This window comes from Erpetoichthys calabaricus, chromosome 16, assembly GCF_900747795.2.
Source record: "Erpetoichthys calabaricus chromosome 16, fErpCal1.3, whole genome shotgun sequence".
Classification (NCBI taxonomy): Eukaryota; Metazoa; Chordata; class Cladistia; order Polypteriformes; family Polypteridae; genus Erpetoichthys; species Erpetoichthys calabaricus.
In genome coordinates, this window is record NC_041409.2 from 51,763,813 (window position 1) to 51,779,059 (window position 15,247).

The 15,247-nt window shown below is 40.2% G+C and overlaps 1 protein-coding gene across 4 annotated transcripts in view; it reads right to left on the bottom strand.

The window, feature by feature from the left end:
• Window positions 1-15,247, bottom strand: part of inf2 (inverted formin 2) — a 198,689-nt gene that overhangs the window by 95,561 nt on the left and 87,881 nt on the right. For all 4 annotated transcript variants that reach the window (XM_051920005.1, XM_051920006.1, XM_051920003.1 and 1 more), the window contains exon 7: window positions 14,883-15,015. In XM_051920005.1, the coding sequence (XP_051775965.1) occupies window positions 14,883-15,015 (133 nt within the window). The remainder of the gene's footprint in view (window positions 1-14,882; window positions 15,016-15,247) is intronic.

The window sequence follows — 15,247 nt, forward strand, 5'->3', positions numbered from 1 at the left end:
CCATGCTACAAAAAAATCATGAATATTTCTATGCATTCTACCACTCTGAGGCAGCTGGAGGTTAAGCCTTCAGTATTCATGAGTGGGGCAGACCCTTCAACCAAAAACACAATGGCAAACCAAAAGCCATAAATCCAGTTTTAGAACAAACTGAAACTTGACTAATGCTCAATTCAAACGAAAGTGATGACTATGTGAACTGGTAATCCGACATTGACACAGACGGTTAAACTGACACCCGGGGCCTCATGTGAATTTTTACGCAAGGTGTTTTACATTACAACATGGTGTATGGACAAAGCTAGAAATGTGCATATGCACAAAAAAATGTAGATGCATGAAACTTTCCCTTTATAATCCCAATCAACGTGATTTTTAACACAACATGCAGGAGCCTACAGTCCCACCCGGATTCCTCTCAGAATTTTGTCATTTGAATATGCAAATTAATCTAAATAGCTCCTTCCATTCAGTGTTTTGTTAAAAGACAATGGCAAAAGCACTTGTAAAAAAAGAAGAATTTCAGCAAATGTGAAATGGAGGTCCTGCTCAGTGAAGTGGAGGAAAGGATAAATGTACTACTTGGTGGTTTAAGCAGTGGTATAAAAAACAAAAGGAAATCGGAGTGGTACAGCACAGCAAAGGCACTCAAAAGTTCATGTTTAGAAAGTCGCACACTGCACAAAATAAACAAGAAGCAGTCAGATATCAAAGTCAGCATGAAAAGGTGAGTCACAGCCCACTGTTTGAGTGTCAACAGCAAAGGAGAAGGTAGTGGAATTTCAGGGCTTATGCAACTTGAGAAGTGAACTGCTGCAATTATTGGCAAGACACGTATCTCACCACAACATTAATGAGACACATTTTCACATCACAGATAATTTCCACATTAACTGAGAGGTAATGATTTCCATTTACATAAGCAATTTCATTCTCAGAAGGTGCCTTTATAGCAATGTGCATGCAGCTGACAGCCCCAATTACATTTGGAAAACTAGACGTAGCTGCGAATTATGCTTTGATGTTTGCCTGTTTAACCACAATGTAAGTAAATTTTACAGTTAGGTCCATAAATATTTGGACAGAGACAACTTTTTTCTAATTTTGGTTCTGTACATTACCACAATGAATTTTAAATGAAACAACTCAGATGCAGTTGAAGTGCAGACTTTCAGCTTTAATTCAGTGGGGTGAACAAAACGATTGCATAAAAATGTGAGGCAACTAAAGCGTTTTTTGAACAAAATCCCTTCATTTCAGGGGCTCAAAAGTAATTGGACAATTGACTCAAAGGCTATTTCATGGGCAGGTGTGGGCAAGTCCGTCATTATGTCATTATCAATTAAGCAGATAAAAGGTCTGGAGTTGATTTGAGGTGTGGTGCTTACATGTGGAAGATTTTGCTGTGAACAGACAACATGCGGTCAAAGGAGCTCTCCATGCAGGTGAAAGAAGCCATCCTTAAGCTGCGAAAACAGAAAAAAACCATCCGAGAAATTGCTACAATATTATGAGTGGCAAAATCTACAGTTTGGTACATCCTGAGAAAGAAGGCAAGCACTGGTGAACTCAGCAACGCAAAAAGACCTGGACGTCCAAAGAAGACAATAGTGGTGGATGATTGCAGAATCATTTCCATGGTGAAGAGAAACCCCTTCACAACAGCCAACCAAGTGAACAACACTCTCCAGGGGGTAGGCGTATCGATATCCAAGTCTACCATAAGGAGAAGACTGCATGAAAGTAAATACAGAGGGTGCACTGCAAGGTGCAAGCCACTCATAAGCCTCAAGAATAGAAAGGCTAGATTGGACTTTGCTAAAGAACATCTAAAAAAGCCAGCACAGTTCTGGAAAAACATTCTTTGGACAGATGAAACCAAAATCAACCTCTACCAGAATGATGGCAAGAAAAAAGTATGGAGAAGGCCTGGAACAGCTCATTATCCAAAGCATACCACATCATCTGTAAAACACGGTGGAGGCAGTGTGATGGCTTGGGCGTGCATAGCTGCTAGTGGCACTGGGACACTAGTGTTTATTGATGATGTGACACAGGACAGAAGCAGACAAATGAATTCTGAGGTGTTCAGAGACATACTGTCTGCTCAAATCCAGCTAAATGCAGTCAAATTGATTGGGCGGCATTTCATGATACAGATGGACAATGACACAAAACATACAGCCAAAGCAACCCAGGAGTTCTTGAATGGCCAAGTCAGTCACCTGGTCTTAACCCAATTGAGCATGCATTTCACTTGTTGAAGACTAAACTTCAGACAGAAAGGCCCACAAACAAACAGCAACTGAAAGCTGCTGTAGTAAAGGCCTGGCAGAGCATTAAAAAGGAGAAACCCAGCATCTGGTGATGTCCATGAGTTCAAGACTTCAGGCTGTCATTGCCAGCAAAGGGTTTTCAACCAAGTATTAGAAATGAACATTTTATTTTCAGTTATTTAATTTGTCCAATTGCTTTTGAGCCCCTGAAATGAAGGGATTGTGTTAAAAAAATGCTTTAGTTGCCTCACATTTTTATGCAATCGTTTTGTTCACCCCGCTGAATTAACGCTGAAAGTCTGCACTTCAACTACATCTGAGTTGTTTCATTTAAAATTCATTGTGGTAATGTACAGAACCAAAATTAGAAAAAAGTTGTCTCTGTCCATATATTTATGGACCTAACTGTACATGAGGCCCCATGTCAGTAGATTCCGACCTATTAAGTTTCAGTGATATTTGTGTTTGGTGTCTGCTTCATACTACTGCTGACAACCCTGCACCTTCTAAGTGCCCATTAATGGTTAACCTCAGTCTGAAGAGGTCTGTTGATCATGATTATGTGGGCTATTAACGATTTGTTGATGATAGTCTAGTGGAGAAAGTAGTTCAGGAAATGAACCACTACGCATTGTTGGAAAAGTCAAAGTAAAACTCTTGCTTTGTTGCCATCGCTGGCAGCCTGTCACTGTACAAAACGTTTAAGTGTTTTTCTGTCTCCTGATACTGCAGGGCATGGTAGGTAAACAAGTCCAGAGATGGCACTGGTCCACAAACTGGTTATTGCTGAGTGCTGACACCCATTTTCAGTGAATGTATGAGTCACTTTTCACTCATTACAAAATACCTGCAGCACCTCACATCCATCACGTACAGTGCATCACAACCAAATGGGCACACTGGTATCAAGTTCTACATGCTGTGCAAAGTTGGGGTACACCTGGAACTTGGTTCCTTACTCCGGCAGAGAGATCAAATAGGATGGCAACCACACTCAAAGCAATATCACTCTTTACTTGACCAAGGTTACCGAGAAAAATAAATAGTTTTGAAAACTCAAACTGCTTGACTTTCACTTCAAAAGAAGATTAATGCAGACTGCACTGTACAACCCAACGACCATGATATGCCTAGAGATTCCAGTCACGTGAATGTGTCAAGCTGACACAGTAGCTGTGTGGTAAAAAGGCAAAATGATTGTGTTAAAGTGGAAGAACAGCAAAGACTCCTGCCTTCTAAGCATTGGTCACAAGGCAGTAACTGTCAATGGCCATTACCGAGGAAAAGTCACTTTGCCTTGTGCGGTGGTAGGCTACAATAACACAGTGGGGAGGGTCAAATGTGTACATCTGGCACCGACATACACAAGCAACAGAAATAATTAAATCTTCCGTCATCTGCTCGAACAGGGCCTGGAGTACTTCAGAGGGTGTACTAACACAGTCTGCTTTAAGACACATGAAGGGTTTTTAAGTAATCAGCAGAAGTTGGGACACCTGTGCAAATTGTTTGCTTCAACTTGCAAGGTTTACTTGAATTGCTGCTGAACATCTGTAGGTTGTTCCCTGAAGAAGGCCCATTTGTAATATTCTGGCATTTTCTTTTTTTTCCAGTTTGTGAAAACGTAAACTTTAGATTCAAACCTCTGGCAGTTTACTGCTTACCTTTTCCCCCATTTTTGGTCATTCATTGCATTTCAAATTATTAATTGTGAAGAAAAACTTGGGTATTTTAAAATTGTTGACCAGAAGTGTACATGTTGGATACACATTTTTTGTTGAGGAAAAGTTAACACTTTAGCTCATAATGCTAAGGACATTAATTTGCAAAAGTGTCTTTCTTGGTGTTTCACATAAGCACTGATAACAAGATACTGTAGCCCTTCAGGCTTAACTAAAATGACATCTAGTAGGTCAGGGGCCGCTGCGCGCCAGGAAAAGCGCCTTAGCAACAAGCATCACTGGCAGCATCACTGGAGGTCATGAAACAGAATCAAAGCAGAAGAACACTTTGAAAACTTGATGATACAAAAACATTGAAAACACTGCAACATAATGAAAAAGGAGCTTAGACTGAAACAATCCGCTCACTGCACTACGCAAATAGCAAAGACGCTTCTATAAAAGGAGTAGGCGAGTGGAACTTACAGTAGGCTAACGTTCTGAAATCCCCAGAAAGAGGAAATTCATGCACAAGGTGAGTTTGAGTTGAGAGCTTTCAGAGCTCAAAAAGAACTGAAAATTCAAATTTAAAGGCTTACCATAACAGAATACTCCACCCAAAAATGATATTTTCCCTATGGTTAAAAAAACAAGCTAAAATAATTGTTAAATAGATTCTTCTGGAAGTATTGGTGGACATCATAAGCAGGAAACCTAAAGCCTGATGGGAAAGACTTCTGAACTGAAGACAGGACTCCTGACCAAAGCAGCATGCGTATGGCACTTTTTGATCATACGAGTGAGTAACTGTCACGTGGACTAAGTGACACAAGTAATTTGACCCCCTCTCCCCCCACCACAAACGCATTAACTTTTCAAATTGTTTCTGTTGTACCGCACTGGTCACTCTACTGACTTCCATTAGGTCAAGTTTTTCTCTCTGTTCTCAATGAAAATATCAGATTAAACATTTTCTCAGCCGCCACTACAAACTACTTGAGGTAGGTCACTCTGTAGTTGCTGTCAGATGCAAAGGCAAATTTCTCCTCAGAGATTAATAACATGAAATCAAAAATCACTTTCCTACTAAATACCAAAAAAAGGCATTTCAGATATTTCAATTTATGACATACTTTAGACACTGTTAAAAAACATGGCAGCTTTTTTACATAAATTAACTTTTTTTTCTTCACAATAAAATACTGTATTGAGAAATGCATATTGTAGTCGCAGCAGGCTTTAGCCATCTTCCATCATACAACAGCAAATTACTGTAAAATTTTAGATTAGATTGGAAGACATTTTCTATTTGTGCAATGCATTTCACCAAAGGTGGTAAGATGACTTTTAAAAGTGAAATCCTGGGTACAAACATTAGAAAGTGTTCATTCACACAAAGAACCACAGACACAAAGAATAAACGACCAAACAACGAGGTGGCCAGGAGCAGAACTTCAGGGACCACCAACACTGGGCCATCTTACCAGCATCATAGATCCCCCGGGCATAGCAGTGCACTGGGGTCCCTAACTACACAACCAGTCAGCAAGTCACAACATATAGAGATTAGCAAGAGGCCCCCGGGCAACTGCCCAGCGTGCCCATGCATTATGATGACCCAGCGCCAACACTCAGCTTGACGCGAGTTTTGAGGAATATAGGTGAACATACTGTAAAACAAAATCCTGTAAAAAATACTTCACATCAACTGTGCACTTTCACAGTCAATAAAACTGTTACACAATAAATGGTAAAAAAAAAAATATTTTAAACAGATACATGCACACTATCACAATGCACAATATCGTTTCAATGTACATGAGTGTTTTTATGAATAATTGTTGTGGTGCAGTAAAGTCACAATGGCACAGAAAACAATTTGCATAAAGTTAGTATATTTGCATAAGCACCACCCCCTTTGCAGAACCACTGTAAATCGTTCCAGGTGGCTCCCACACTTTGGTGCTGTGAGAAACAGAAACTTGAAGATGGCTAGCAAACTCATTTTTCTGGCTGTGCTGGAGGTTGTTTTTTGTGTTTACAGAAGCTATTTTTTTTTTCTTTTTCAATAAACTGGTGACCCTGAGGCGCACCCTACCATCACAATAGAAAGCTTTCCTTTTCCACCAGACAACAGGAAACAATCCCACTACAGAATGAAATGTTATCAACTGTATAAAACTGATGGTCTGCGTCTCTGATCGCAAATTGATTTGTACCATAATTTAACTGTTAGGTCACCTCTTTTGAGTAAAATTGTTTTAGTAAATTATTGGCTTCTAAACTACAATACTATTACAGTTAACATAAAAAGTTATTAAATTACTGCAACTGCACCCTAGTGCTACATCCCATTTATTTTGTGGCTCAGTTTACCATGAAGTCACGGTCTAGTATTGTATTTCTGTTTAAAATATGGTAATGTTCGACAGTAAAATACTGTCAAGTAATGCAATCAGTAATTTACTAAACATTTCCAGTCAATTTTTATGTTTATTTAAAAAATAGAAAATTAGTGGGCTGGGCAACACAATGTAATTCTTGGTTGTACCGCTCAAAAACAAACAAACAAACCACACTGAACGTCTCCTTCAACTGTTCAAAGAGTGACGTAGAGTTTGGAGGTTGTAAAGTTTCAGAATTGGTGAAGATCTAAAGTCTGGGACCGGCCACAACTCTCCATATGGCACCTTTCACAGGACGCGATCGTCACCTCACAGCAGGTCAAGTTTAAAATAACCCCGTCAGACTCGATCTCTGATTCTCATAACCGATTAATTCAACTCAGGGTCAAGCCACCATACTAAAGCAGCACCGCTGTAAACGGAATCGAGAAAGTAACCTTCACAAATACCCCGGTACGGCGCGCAAAGCCCAATATAGCCTTGACGCGTTGAAGTGACGTCAGATTCGGGGACACGCCCGTGTTTTTTTTTTTTTTGTCGCGCGGAAATATTTTTTGGCAGGCAGTGTATCGAACATGCTAAATTTCAAGGCGAGTCTCGTTACGTGGATACCAGAATGATAAACTAGGAGCTCAAGATGATGCAACAGGTCATCAAATCAACTTGAAAACACATCTGCTCATCATATAGACTACACTCGTCCTTCCAGCACCGCTTTTGGCCAATATCCCTGACACTCCATCTTCTCTTCTAGGCAGCAACAGCATTCGCAACTCGTCTTCCAACAACAGAGGTTCGGAGACCATCAAGGCGCCTGACTGGAATCTTTCTTCTTTCATGGAGGACCGAGGCAATGCCTCTCACACTCCTTCATCACTGTGTTTTTTAATCTGTGAGATTCATGTTAACATCAAGGCGCCGATCGACCAGGCGCAACAAGTAAAAATGTGCTTGGTCCGTCACAGCGCACGCGCGCCAGCTTCACGTGACAAGTACAAACGAGGCTTTAGGCGGTCCAATCGAACGCATTCGGCCATACGAGGCGTGTGGTGAGCGAGTGAAAACAGTGCCAGCTCGAGCCCATCAGACAACAAGGAGAAGCGGGCTACGTCACCATCATTCCAAAAGAGGGAAAACAAACAAAAAAAAAACAAAACAAACGACATGGTGACTGAATGTCAAGTATAAACGATATGCTTTATAATTTGTTATAACCAACGTTTATATACGCAAGGAGAAAAGAGCGTAGCTGGAAAGTGGGGAGCCGAGGACTGGTAGCAGCATTTGACAGCCACGTTGTAAATTGCGGGCGCAGTTAAGATAATCCGTTGTGGCAACCCCTAACGGGAGCAGCCGAAAGAAGAAGTGAACTGATCTGCAGGAGGACGGAGGAATGAATTAAGTTTTAAAACTGAATTCGTGTTTGCTCCGAACGCTCGTTGGCTGCTCTCACCCCAATTTGAGATCGAAACTAAAATCGCCGTCATTCATTACATGGACCCCTGAATGGCGAATTACGTAGGCAGCCGTCCAGAACTGATGGATAGTGGGATGACTGTGGGGGCTAACATTCTTCAGTATAAAGGATCACATTTAATGTGAGGTTTGAATCGAGACATCCCATAAACCAAACGGACACAAAGCTGGGTGCTGTAAAAATGGTATTCAACGGTTTGAAATTTTTTTTTTAAACAAATGAGCAATTATACTACAAGAAGAAAAAGCTAACAAAAAGCACTTGCCAAATAAGCGCCCCTAGATAAGTCAGAGAGACCACCTAAACTAAATGCAGTGCATACAAGGCACTTACCAGTAGCCCTTATTTACAAGGCCTTAACTCACTTTATCTCTACACACCATAGCTGGTAATATTCCTACTTTAGCACAAGCAGGAAAACAGGTTAGAAGAAGAAAAGAAAAAAACCATGGCAGGTTTGTATTTGATCCTAACCTTTCTCATTAGTGGTTGTAGAGGAAGAATTCACATGGGCTCACCATTAATTAAGCCATTCCTGGGGTCACTTGCAGGCTAATGATGATTACAGACAGTCACACCCTAGCTGGCCAATTCACTGTTCCATGCTCATCCTGATTAATTAACAGCTTTAAATTGCATGGCTAAAACCTACAATATACAATGAACTGAATCTGCATGCATGTGCACAATAAAGTGTTTTATTATATGGCATTTTATGATAATTGTCCATTTTTACTTTGCTTTATTTTAAGTTAGTTTGTCTATACCAGGGGTCTCCAACTTCAGTCCTGGAGAGCTACTGTGGCTGCAAGTTTTCATTCTGATTCTTTTATAATTAGTGCCCAGTTTTTGCAGTTAATTAACTATTTCCCTTTATTTTAAATGACTTTTCTTGAAACTCTGACTGCTGAAGTGATTTTATTTCTTCCTTAAACGACACCTAAACACAAATTTGATGTGAAGTGAGCCAACAGATGAGCAACTAAGTTGGGGCCTCAAACTCCAACTTCACTCCATTCAGTTTCTTAATTTGTAGCCAGTTCTTGTTGCTAATTAAACCCGTTATTTAATTCCATGGTTCTCATTCTGCCATGGCAGGCATTTCTGAAACTATTGATCTTCTTTTTGAAGAGCGCTATCAAAATGTTTTGTGGACCTGAGCAGATCAACGTTACTGAGGCCTTCACCTTTCTTTATTTTCAGTTATTGTGTGATGGACGCAGGTTGTTGTTTATGTGTTGGTTCATTTTGTGTCTTAATATTTTTTGGTTGCTAATTATGGAAAAAAGAAATAAGGGGTCCGAATTTTAACTTGTTCATCAATTAAAATTAAGGCAAAGCAGTAAAATCTGGTCACTAATTAAGAAAAGGATTAGAATGAAAACCTTCAGCCACAGTAGCTCTCCAGGGGCCTCATGTATAAACGGTGCGTACGCACAGAAATGTTGGGTACGAACCTTTCCACGCTCAAATCGCGATGTATAAAACCTAAACTTGGCGTAAAGCCACGCACATTTCCACGGTAACTCATACCTTGGCGTACGCAATTTCTCCGCTCGGTTTTGCAGACTGGCGGCACCCAGCGTCAAAGCAGTGCTACTGTTCCTATGTGGTTACTCTTTCTTAGATCCACATCCACGGCGGCGGCTTTGTCAAATACACTGAAATTAACCGCATATCGTTCATAAATTTAATGCATCTGATTGTAATTAACCTGTAACAATATAATGGTCCACAGAATGGTCAAACTACTGTTCCTGTGTGCTCATCCTTTCTTTCTTAGCTCCACATTCCTGACGCGGCTTTATAAATACACTGAAATTAACTGCATATTGTTTATTAGTGTAATGCATCTGATTGTAATTAACCTGCTGCAATATAATGGGCCAGGGAATAGCCATAGTATTCCAAATACCATAACTGCTTTAGCGTTGTTACACTCACTGCATCTTGTTCTTCTTTTTGCTGTTCCCGTTAAGGGTTGCCACTGCGGATCATCTTTTTCCATATTACTCTCACTGCACCACTCGGAGTATTTATATCACTGTATCTGAGTGTGAATCACAGCAGCAGATGATCGGAAAGAGAATGATCGGTATATAGTTTCAAGTACACATTACCTCAACCACGGCAAAAAGCGTCAAAGCCTTTCCTGTACGGACCTTGCGTTTCAGAAACAGTTTCATCCCAAGAACTATAAACGCACTCAATCACCTCACTGTAAACTTGCACTACAGTTATAATATTGCACAACCTGCGCTACTTTATAAAGGGTGTATGATGACAATATCATTTTTAAGATGAAATGCAGCAAAATATGTTGCTTACAGTATACAGATAAAACTTTAACTTCATTTAAATAATCTGTATTGTTAATAAATAAACATGTGAGGACACGGTGCCGCAGCGTATAGCTGGTTCACGGATAGCTCCTGCCTTGCGCTGTATTCTTGCTGGTGCTGACGCGACACTGGAAGGATAGACGAATAGAATAATTAAACATGTACTACGAAGATATTTCAATGTTCCTTAAAAGTTTTGAAGAATCGGCGTTCTAAGCTTACAAATGGCTTAACGTCTATTACAGAGCTGATTGTGTGGCGATTGGAGAAAGAAAAGTATGGACAGGAATTGGAGGTTTGAAAGAGACAGTACTTCTGTAATAAATTATTTCATCGAAGGTCGCACGTGGTGCAGCAAGCCTCTTGCGTGAGATATGAACAATCACTGCGTCACCGTGTTCCCATGTTTAATAACATGCTTTCATTCCTATCATCATGAAAATGATATCACGTATACATCTCAGTATTTTAATTATTCAGAGAGCTGTAATATCATGAATGTAATGCATTCTGTGCCCTGTCGGAGAAAGAGAAAGAACGGAAGCACGTAGTGATTCACACACATAGAGCACATAGAAGATCAAACACAGAAAAAAGCATTTAACATGCTACTTGAGAAACTACTAAAATAAACGATTTTAAGATGAAGTTTATGATGTTCTACTTTAATGGCAAAATAAACAACGTGATTAAAGTGGAAATTTCGAGATTAAAGTTGACATTTCGTGCTTTTTTCCCACTGTGTGCCTATGTTTTTTGTTTGTACCCTAATAAGCTTTCATATGACACTCAGACGGTGGGCTAACTCGCCTTTTCACAGCGACTTTGATATGTGATTTCTTTTTTATTTCAGGCACTGTGCGACTTTGTGAAGTTGAGTCTTCGAGTTTCTCCGACACTCTGTCACTCGATCAACTTTCTTTTGTTGATTATATTACTGTTTAAACCAACAAATAGTACGTTTTTCCTTTGCCTCCACTTGGTATTCGCTGAAATTCTTATATTTTCTCCCGTGCTTTTCCCATTGTCTTTTCACAGAAGGCTATTTAAATTGATTTGCATATTCAAAGAGGCGTAATTCTGGGAGGAGTTGGGGCGGGACAGAAGGCGCGTGCACGTGCGTTACTTTTCACGCAAATTGGGATTTATGTAGTAGAAGAACGTGAAAGTATGCGTGCGCACAGATTCCTGCATCTGGATTTTTCTGTGCGTACGCACAATCCCGCTTTTGTGCTTACGCCATGTTATAGTGTGAGTTCTACGCACGGCGTTATACATGAGGCCCCAGGACTGGAGTTGGAGACCCCTGCTCTATACTAACAAGATTCTAAACCACTCAATGGAAAGTTTTTTTTTTTAACACGTATAAAGTAACTGACAAATGTCAACTTGGAAATGGTTAACTGTGCCAATTACTGCCCTTCAAGCTTCACAGATTCTTAATTGAGTTTAAAGGTGTATGTAGAAATAGATGATCTGTGCTGATTAATCAATCAGGGGTACAAGAGGCGTCTTCAAGAGAGTCCGAAGAGGGTCGCTTCTTATACCAATCAAAGAGTGTGTTAAAACATTAAACCTGTGGCTTCCTCCCCTGTACTGGATCATGCCTGTGGCTGCAGGTTTTACTCCAACTGGTTTAACAAGCACAAAGGCATTTTCTTTTTAACTGATCACATTGCTGGTCTTCTTCTCTTCTCTTATTCTGCTTTTAGAAAAGAGCGGTATTGTGAGGTTAACATTCCTAAGAAATTTAGAAATACATGTATTTGCATTTTCACCCTTAACTACTTCATTTTCCTATTACTTCATGCCTTTCTGTGTCATTGTATCCAATAATGAGAATGAACACGGAGACAAGGAGACACCCCAGGGCTGAACTTGGAGGCCACTGCTTTAAACGGTTACCCTTGATTTAAATCAATGGTGTCCAACTCCAGTCCTGGTGGGCCGCAGTGGCTGCAGGTTTTCATTCTAACCATCTTCTTAATCAGTGAACCGTTTTTGCTGCTGATTAACTTGTTTTGCCTTCGTTTTAATTGACATGACTCAGACCCTTTATTTCAAGGGTCCTCAATCACAGTCCTGGAGGTCCGCAGTGGTTGCAGGTTTTTGCTCCAACCCAATTGCTTAATAAGAAGCACTTATTGCTCCAGAAACACTTCTGCTTCACTTTAGTTGTAGAATGAGAGCAGCAACAAGTCATGATATTCAATAACGGCTTTAATTAACAGCAAGAATCGGCTTCTCATTAAGAAACTGGTTGGAGTGAAATTGGCTGGAGTTTGACGTTCCAGTTTAGCTGGTCGTCTGTTGGCTCGTTTCACATCTCATTTCTGTTTGGCTGCCATTTAAGGAAGAAAGGAATCAATTCAGAGGACTGAATCCTTAAAAACAGGGCTCTGTAAATGAAGGGAAAAGGAGTTAATTAGCAGTGAAACTGATTAGGAAAAGGGTTAGAATGAAAGCCTGCTGCCACTGCAGCCCGCCATGACAGGAGTTCGACACCCCCGATTTAAATGAACTCTTTCCAAGTTGCTAAGAAGCACCAGTTGTATCAGTCACTAATTTGGTTGCAGTAAGAGCCCATCAAGAAGCTTTTGACGTTGACCCCGACATTGTAGCCTTTCAGTTGCTTTCTCTGAAGTTGATTCAGTGCCAACGAGGGTGTAGTCACCATCGACAGGACTGGATACGGTTTGCAAAGTAAATGTTGGCCAATGCTGGATGCTAAAGTCTAATACTCTTAGATGCATGTGTAGCAATACGCCGCCTTGCTTATTTCGATCAAAACAGAAGACGGAACAATCCCATATCTTAGGCAATTATTAAAAGCAGCCTAACCGAATAGTGTTAAACAATTAAAGGTGTAGGTGCATGGTACGACAGATAACCAGTACAGGTCCCATCAGTGTAATTCTCATTCACAGGCAGCCACTCATTGCAGCAATGAAACGAATTCAGAGGACAAACCTCAAAGTTGCTAAAAGAAAAAAAATCAGTCTAAGCCTATCTTACATGTAAACGTCTACGCATGGAAGTGTGTCTGTCTGTCTGTCCGGCCTGGAAGTGAGAGGTGGAGTCTGGGTAAGGGCTCTGCCTTCAAGGAAACAGAAACTCACTTAGCCGCTAATAACACAAGCGAGGCGAACACATCGAGAAAATGAAACCTCAGAAGAAAGACAAAGTCGCTTAGCCGCTAATACAGAAACGTGGCGAACACATCGACAAAATGAAACCACCTAGGAGAGAGATGCCAAGAGTAGTTCCTTTCAATTACGTGACATCTCTACATTTCAGTTTTTTTTCTGACGATTTCAATAGTTTCTAGGACCCCAGGCTTTTTACAGCACAAGCTTATACAGCTAGTTAACAATAAATTCTTATACAGAGCAATTTTTTTTACTTTCTGCAAATCTCGCATTCATTCTAGTAAAGTTCAGTCACCTAAACAAGAGGCCAAACAATACATAAGCCAGATGCAATGACATTACACACCACAGTAAGTGTGGCCCATGTGCTTAACAACATGCGGCATCACAGCAGCACATTTCACAAAATGGGGACAATCAGGATCTCAGTGAAAAGAAAAGTAAAAGGAGCAAAAACAATATGCAAGAAAAAAATGGGTTATTTCTGTAACCCTGACAAGACACAAGTGAAGTTTATTATGAGAATGTATTTTAGGAAGTCAGTGGAGATGGGCAGATTTGATTTCAAATGCTGCAGGGGGTGCCAGCCATGTGAAAGTAAATCTCACCTTTGATACCTTTCATAGTATGCATTAATTGATGCTCAAATTCTGGTTCATTGTTTCATAATGTCTCGTATTGATTACTGTAATTCCCTCTTCATTGGCCTCCCTGCAATATCTATACCGAGGCTACAGCACATTCAGAACTCCGCAGCCACACAAAGCGTTCTGCTCATATCTCCCCTGTTCTCGCCCTACTTCACTAGTTACCGGTTTCATCAAGGGTTAAATTCAAGATTCTGCTTCTCCCCTTCAAAGCCCCCTCTACCTCACTCAGCTCCTAACACCTTACTCTCCTCGTCGCTCTCTCAGGTCCTCACTGTCCCACACACACCAGACTCTCCACCCTGGGCAGACAGGCAGGTCCTTCAGTGTTATGGCCCCTCTTCCTCAGTCTCTCCCAGTTTGCTGCTCTTTCTCCACCTTTAAATCTCAACTCAAAATTTCCTCTTCTGTGTAATTTTTTTTTTTTTTTAACTCTGTATGTAAAGCAACCTTGGGTTTGTGAAAGGCACTCTATAAATGCAACTTATTATTATTATTTTAATTTTTATTGATTTTATTGTTTGAAACTCAAATGGTGATTTTATTTTTCCCACTTATTATGGTATATAATGCAAATTACAGGTCACGCAACAATGAGCTTCATGCTTGTACCATCACCACAACCTCCGGTATAAATACAGCCGCAGCTCAAATCGAAACGGTCTTTCAGTTTGGAAAAAAAAGGTTGTGAGAGTAACCTCCGAAAAACAACAAAGGACTTCAGGATCCTCTGTTTTAATTACAATTATTATGTTTTTATTACGATTCTATTCTCTCTCATAGTTTATAAAAATATGTCTATAATTTTTTAGTAATTATTTTGTTATTACGAGTTATTAATGGAATCTGCCAGCCATTTCATGATGATGCACTCAGATAAGATACTGTTGAAGAGACTGAATGATGAATTCATTATCTTGCTTACCATCTTCAGCTAGCAGCATGGCTCGATTTACAAGGATTTCTAAAGCCTGCCATATGTTGAAGTTTGTTGGTCCCAGATGCAAAAGGTCCTGAAGTATTGAGAGAAAGTGCAGGGAGGAAGGGTAACTGCTGACCTGAAAGAGAAAACACAGCGAATGAATACTAAACAGCGAAGAGTAAACGAAAAACCTCAGCCGAGATGAGACACAAAACGATTGAGGTGATTTACATTAGTGCAGTTCTTTCATAAATTAAAACAATACCAAATTAACCTTGTGTCCACTGCGGTCACATGGTAAAAAAAGCAACACTCTGTATTGCTTTCTGACTTTGTTTTTTTTAGTCTCTCCATGGTCTTCATCTATG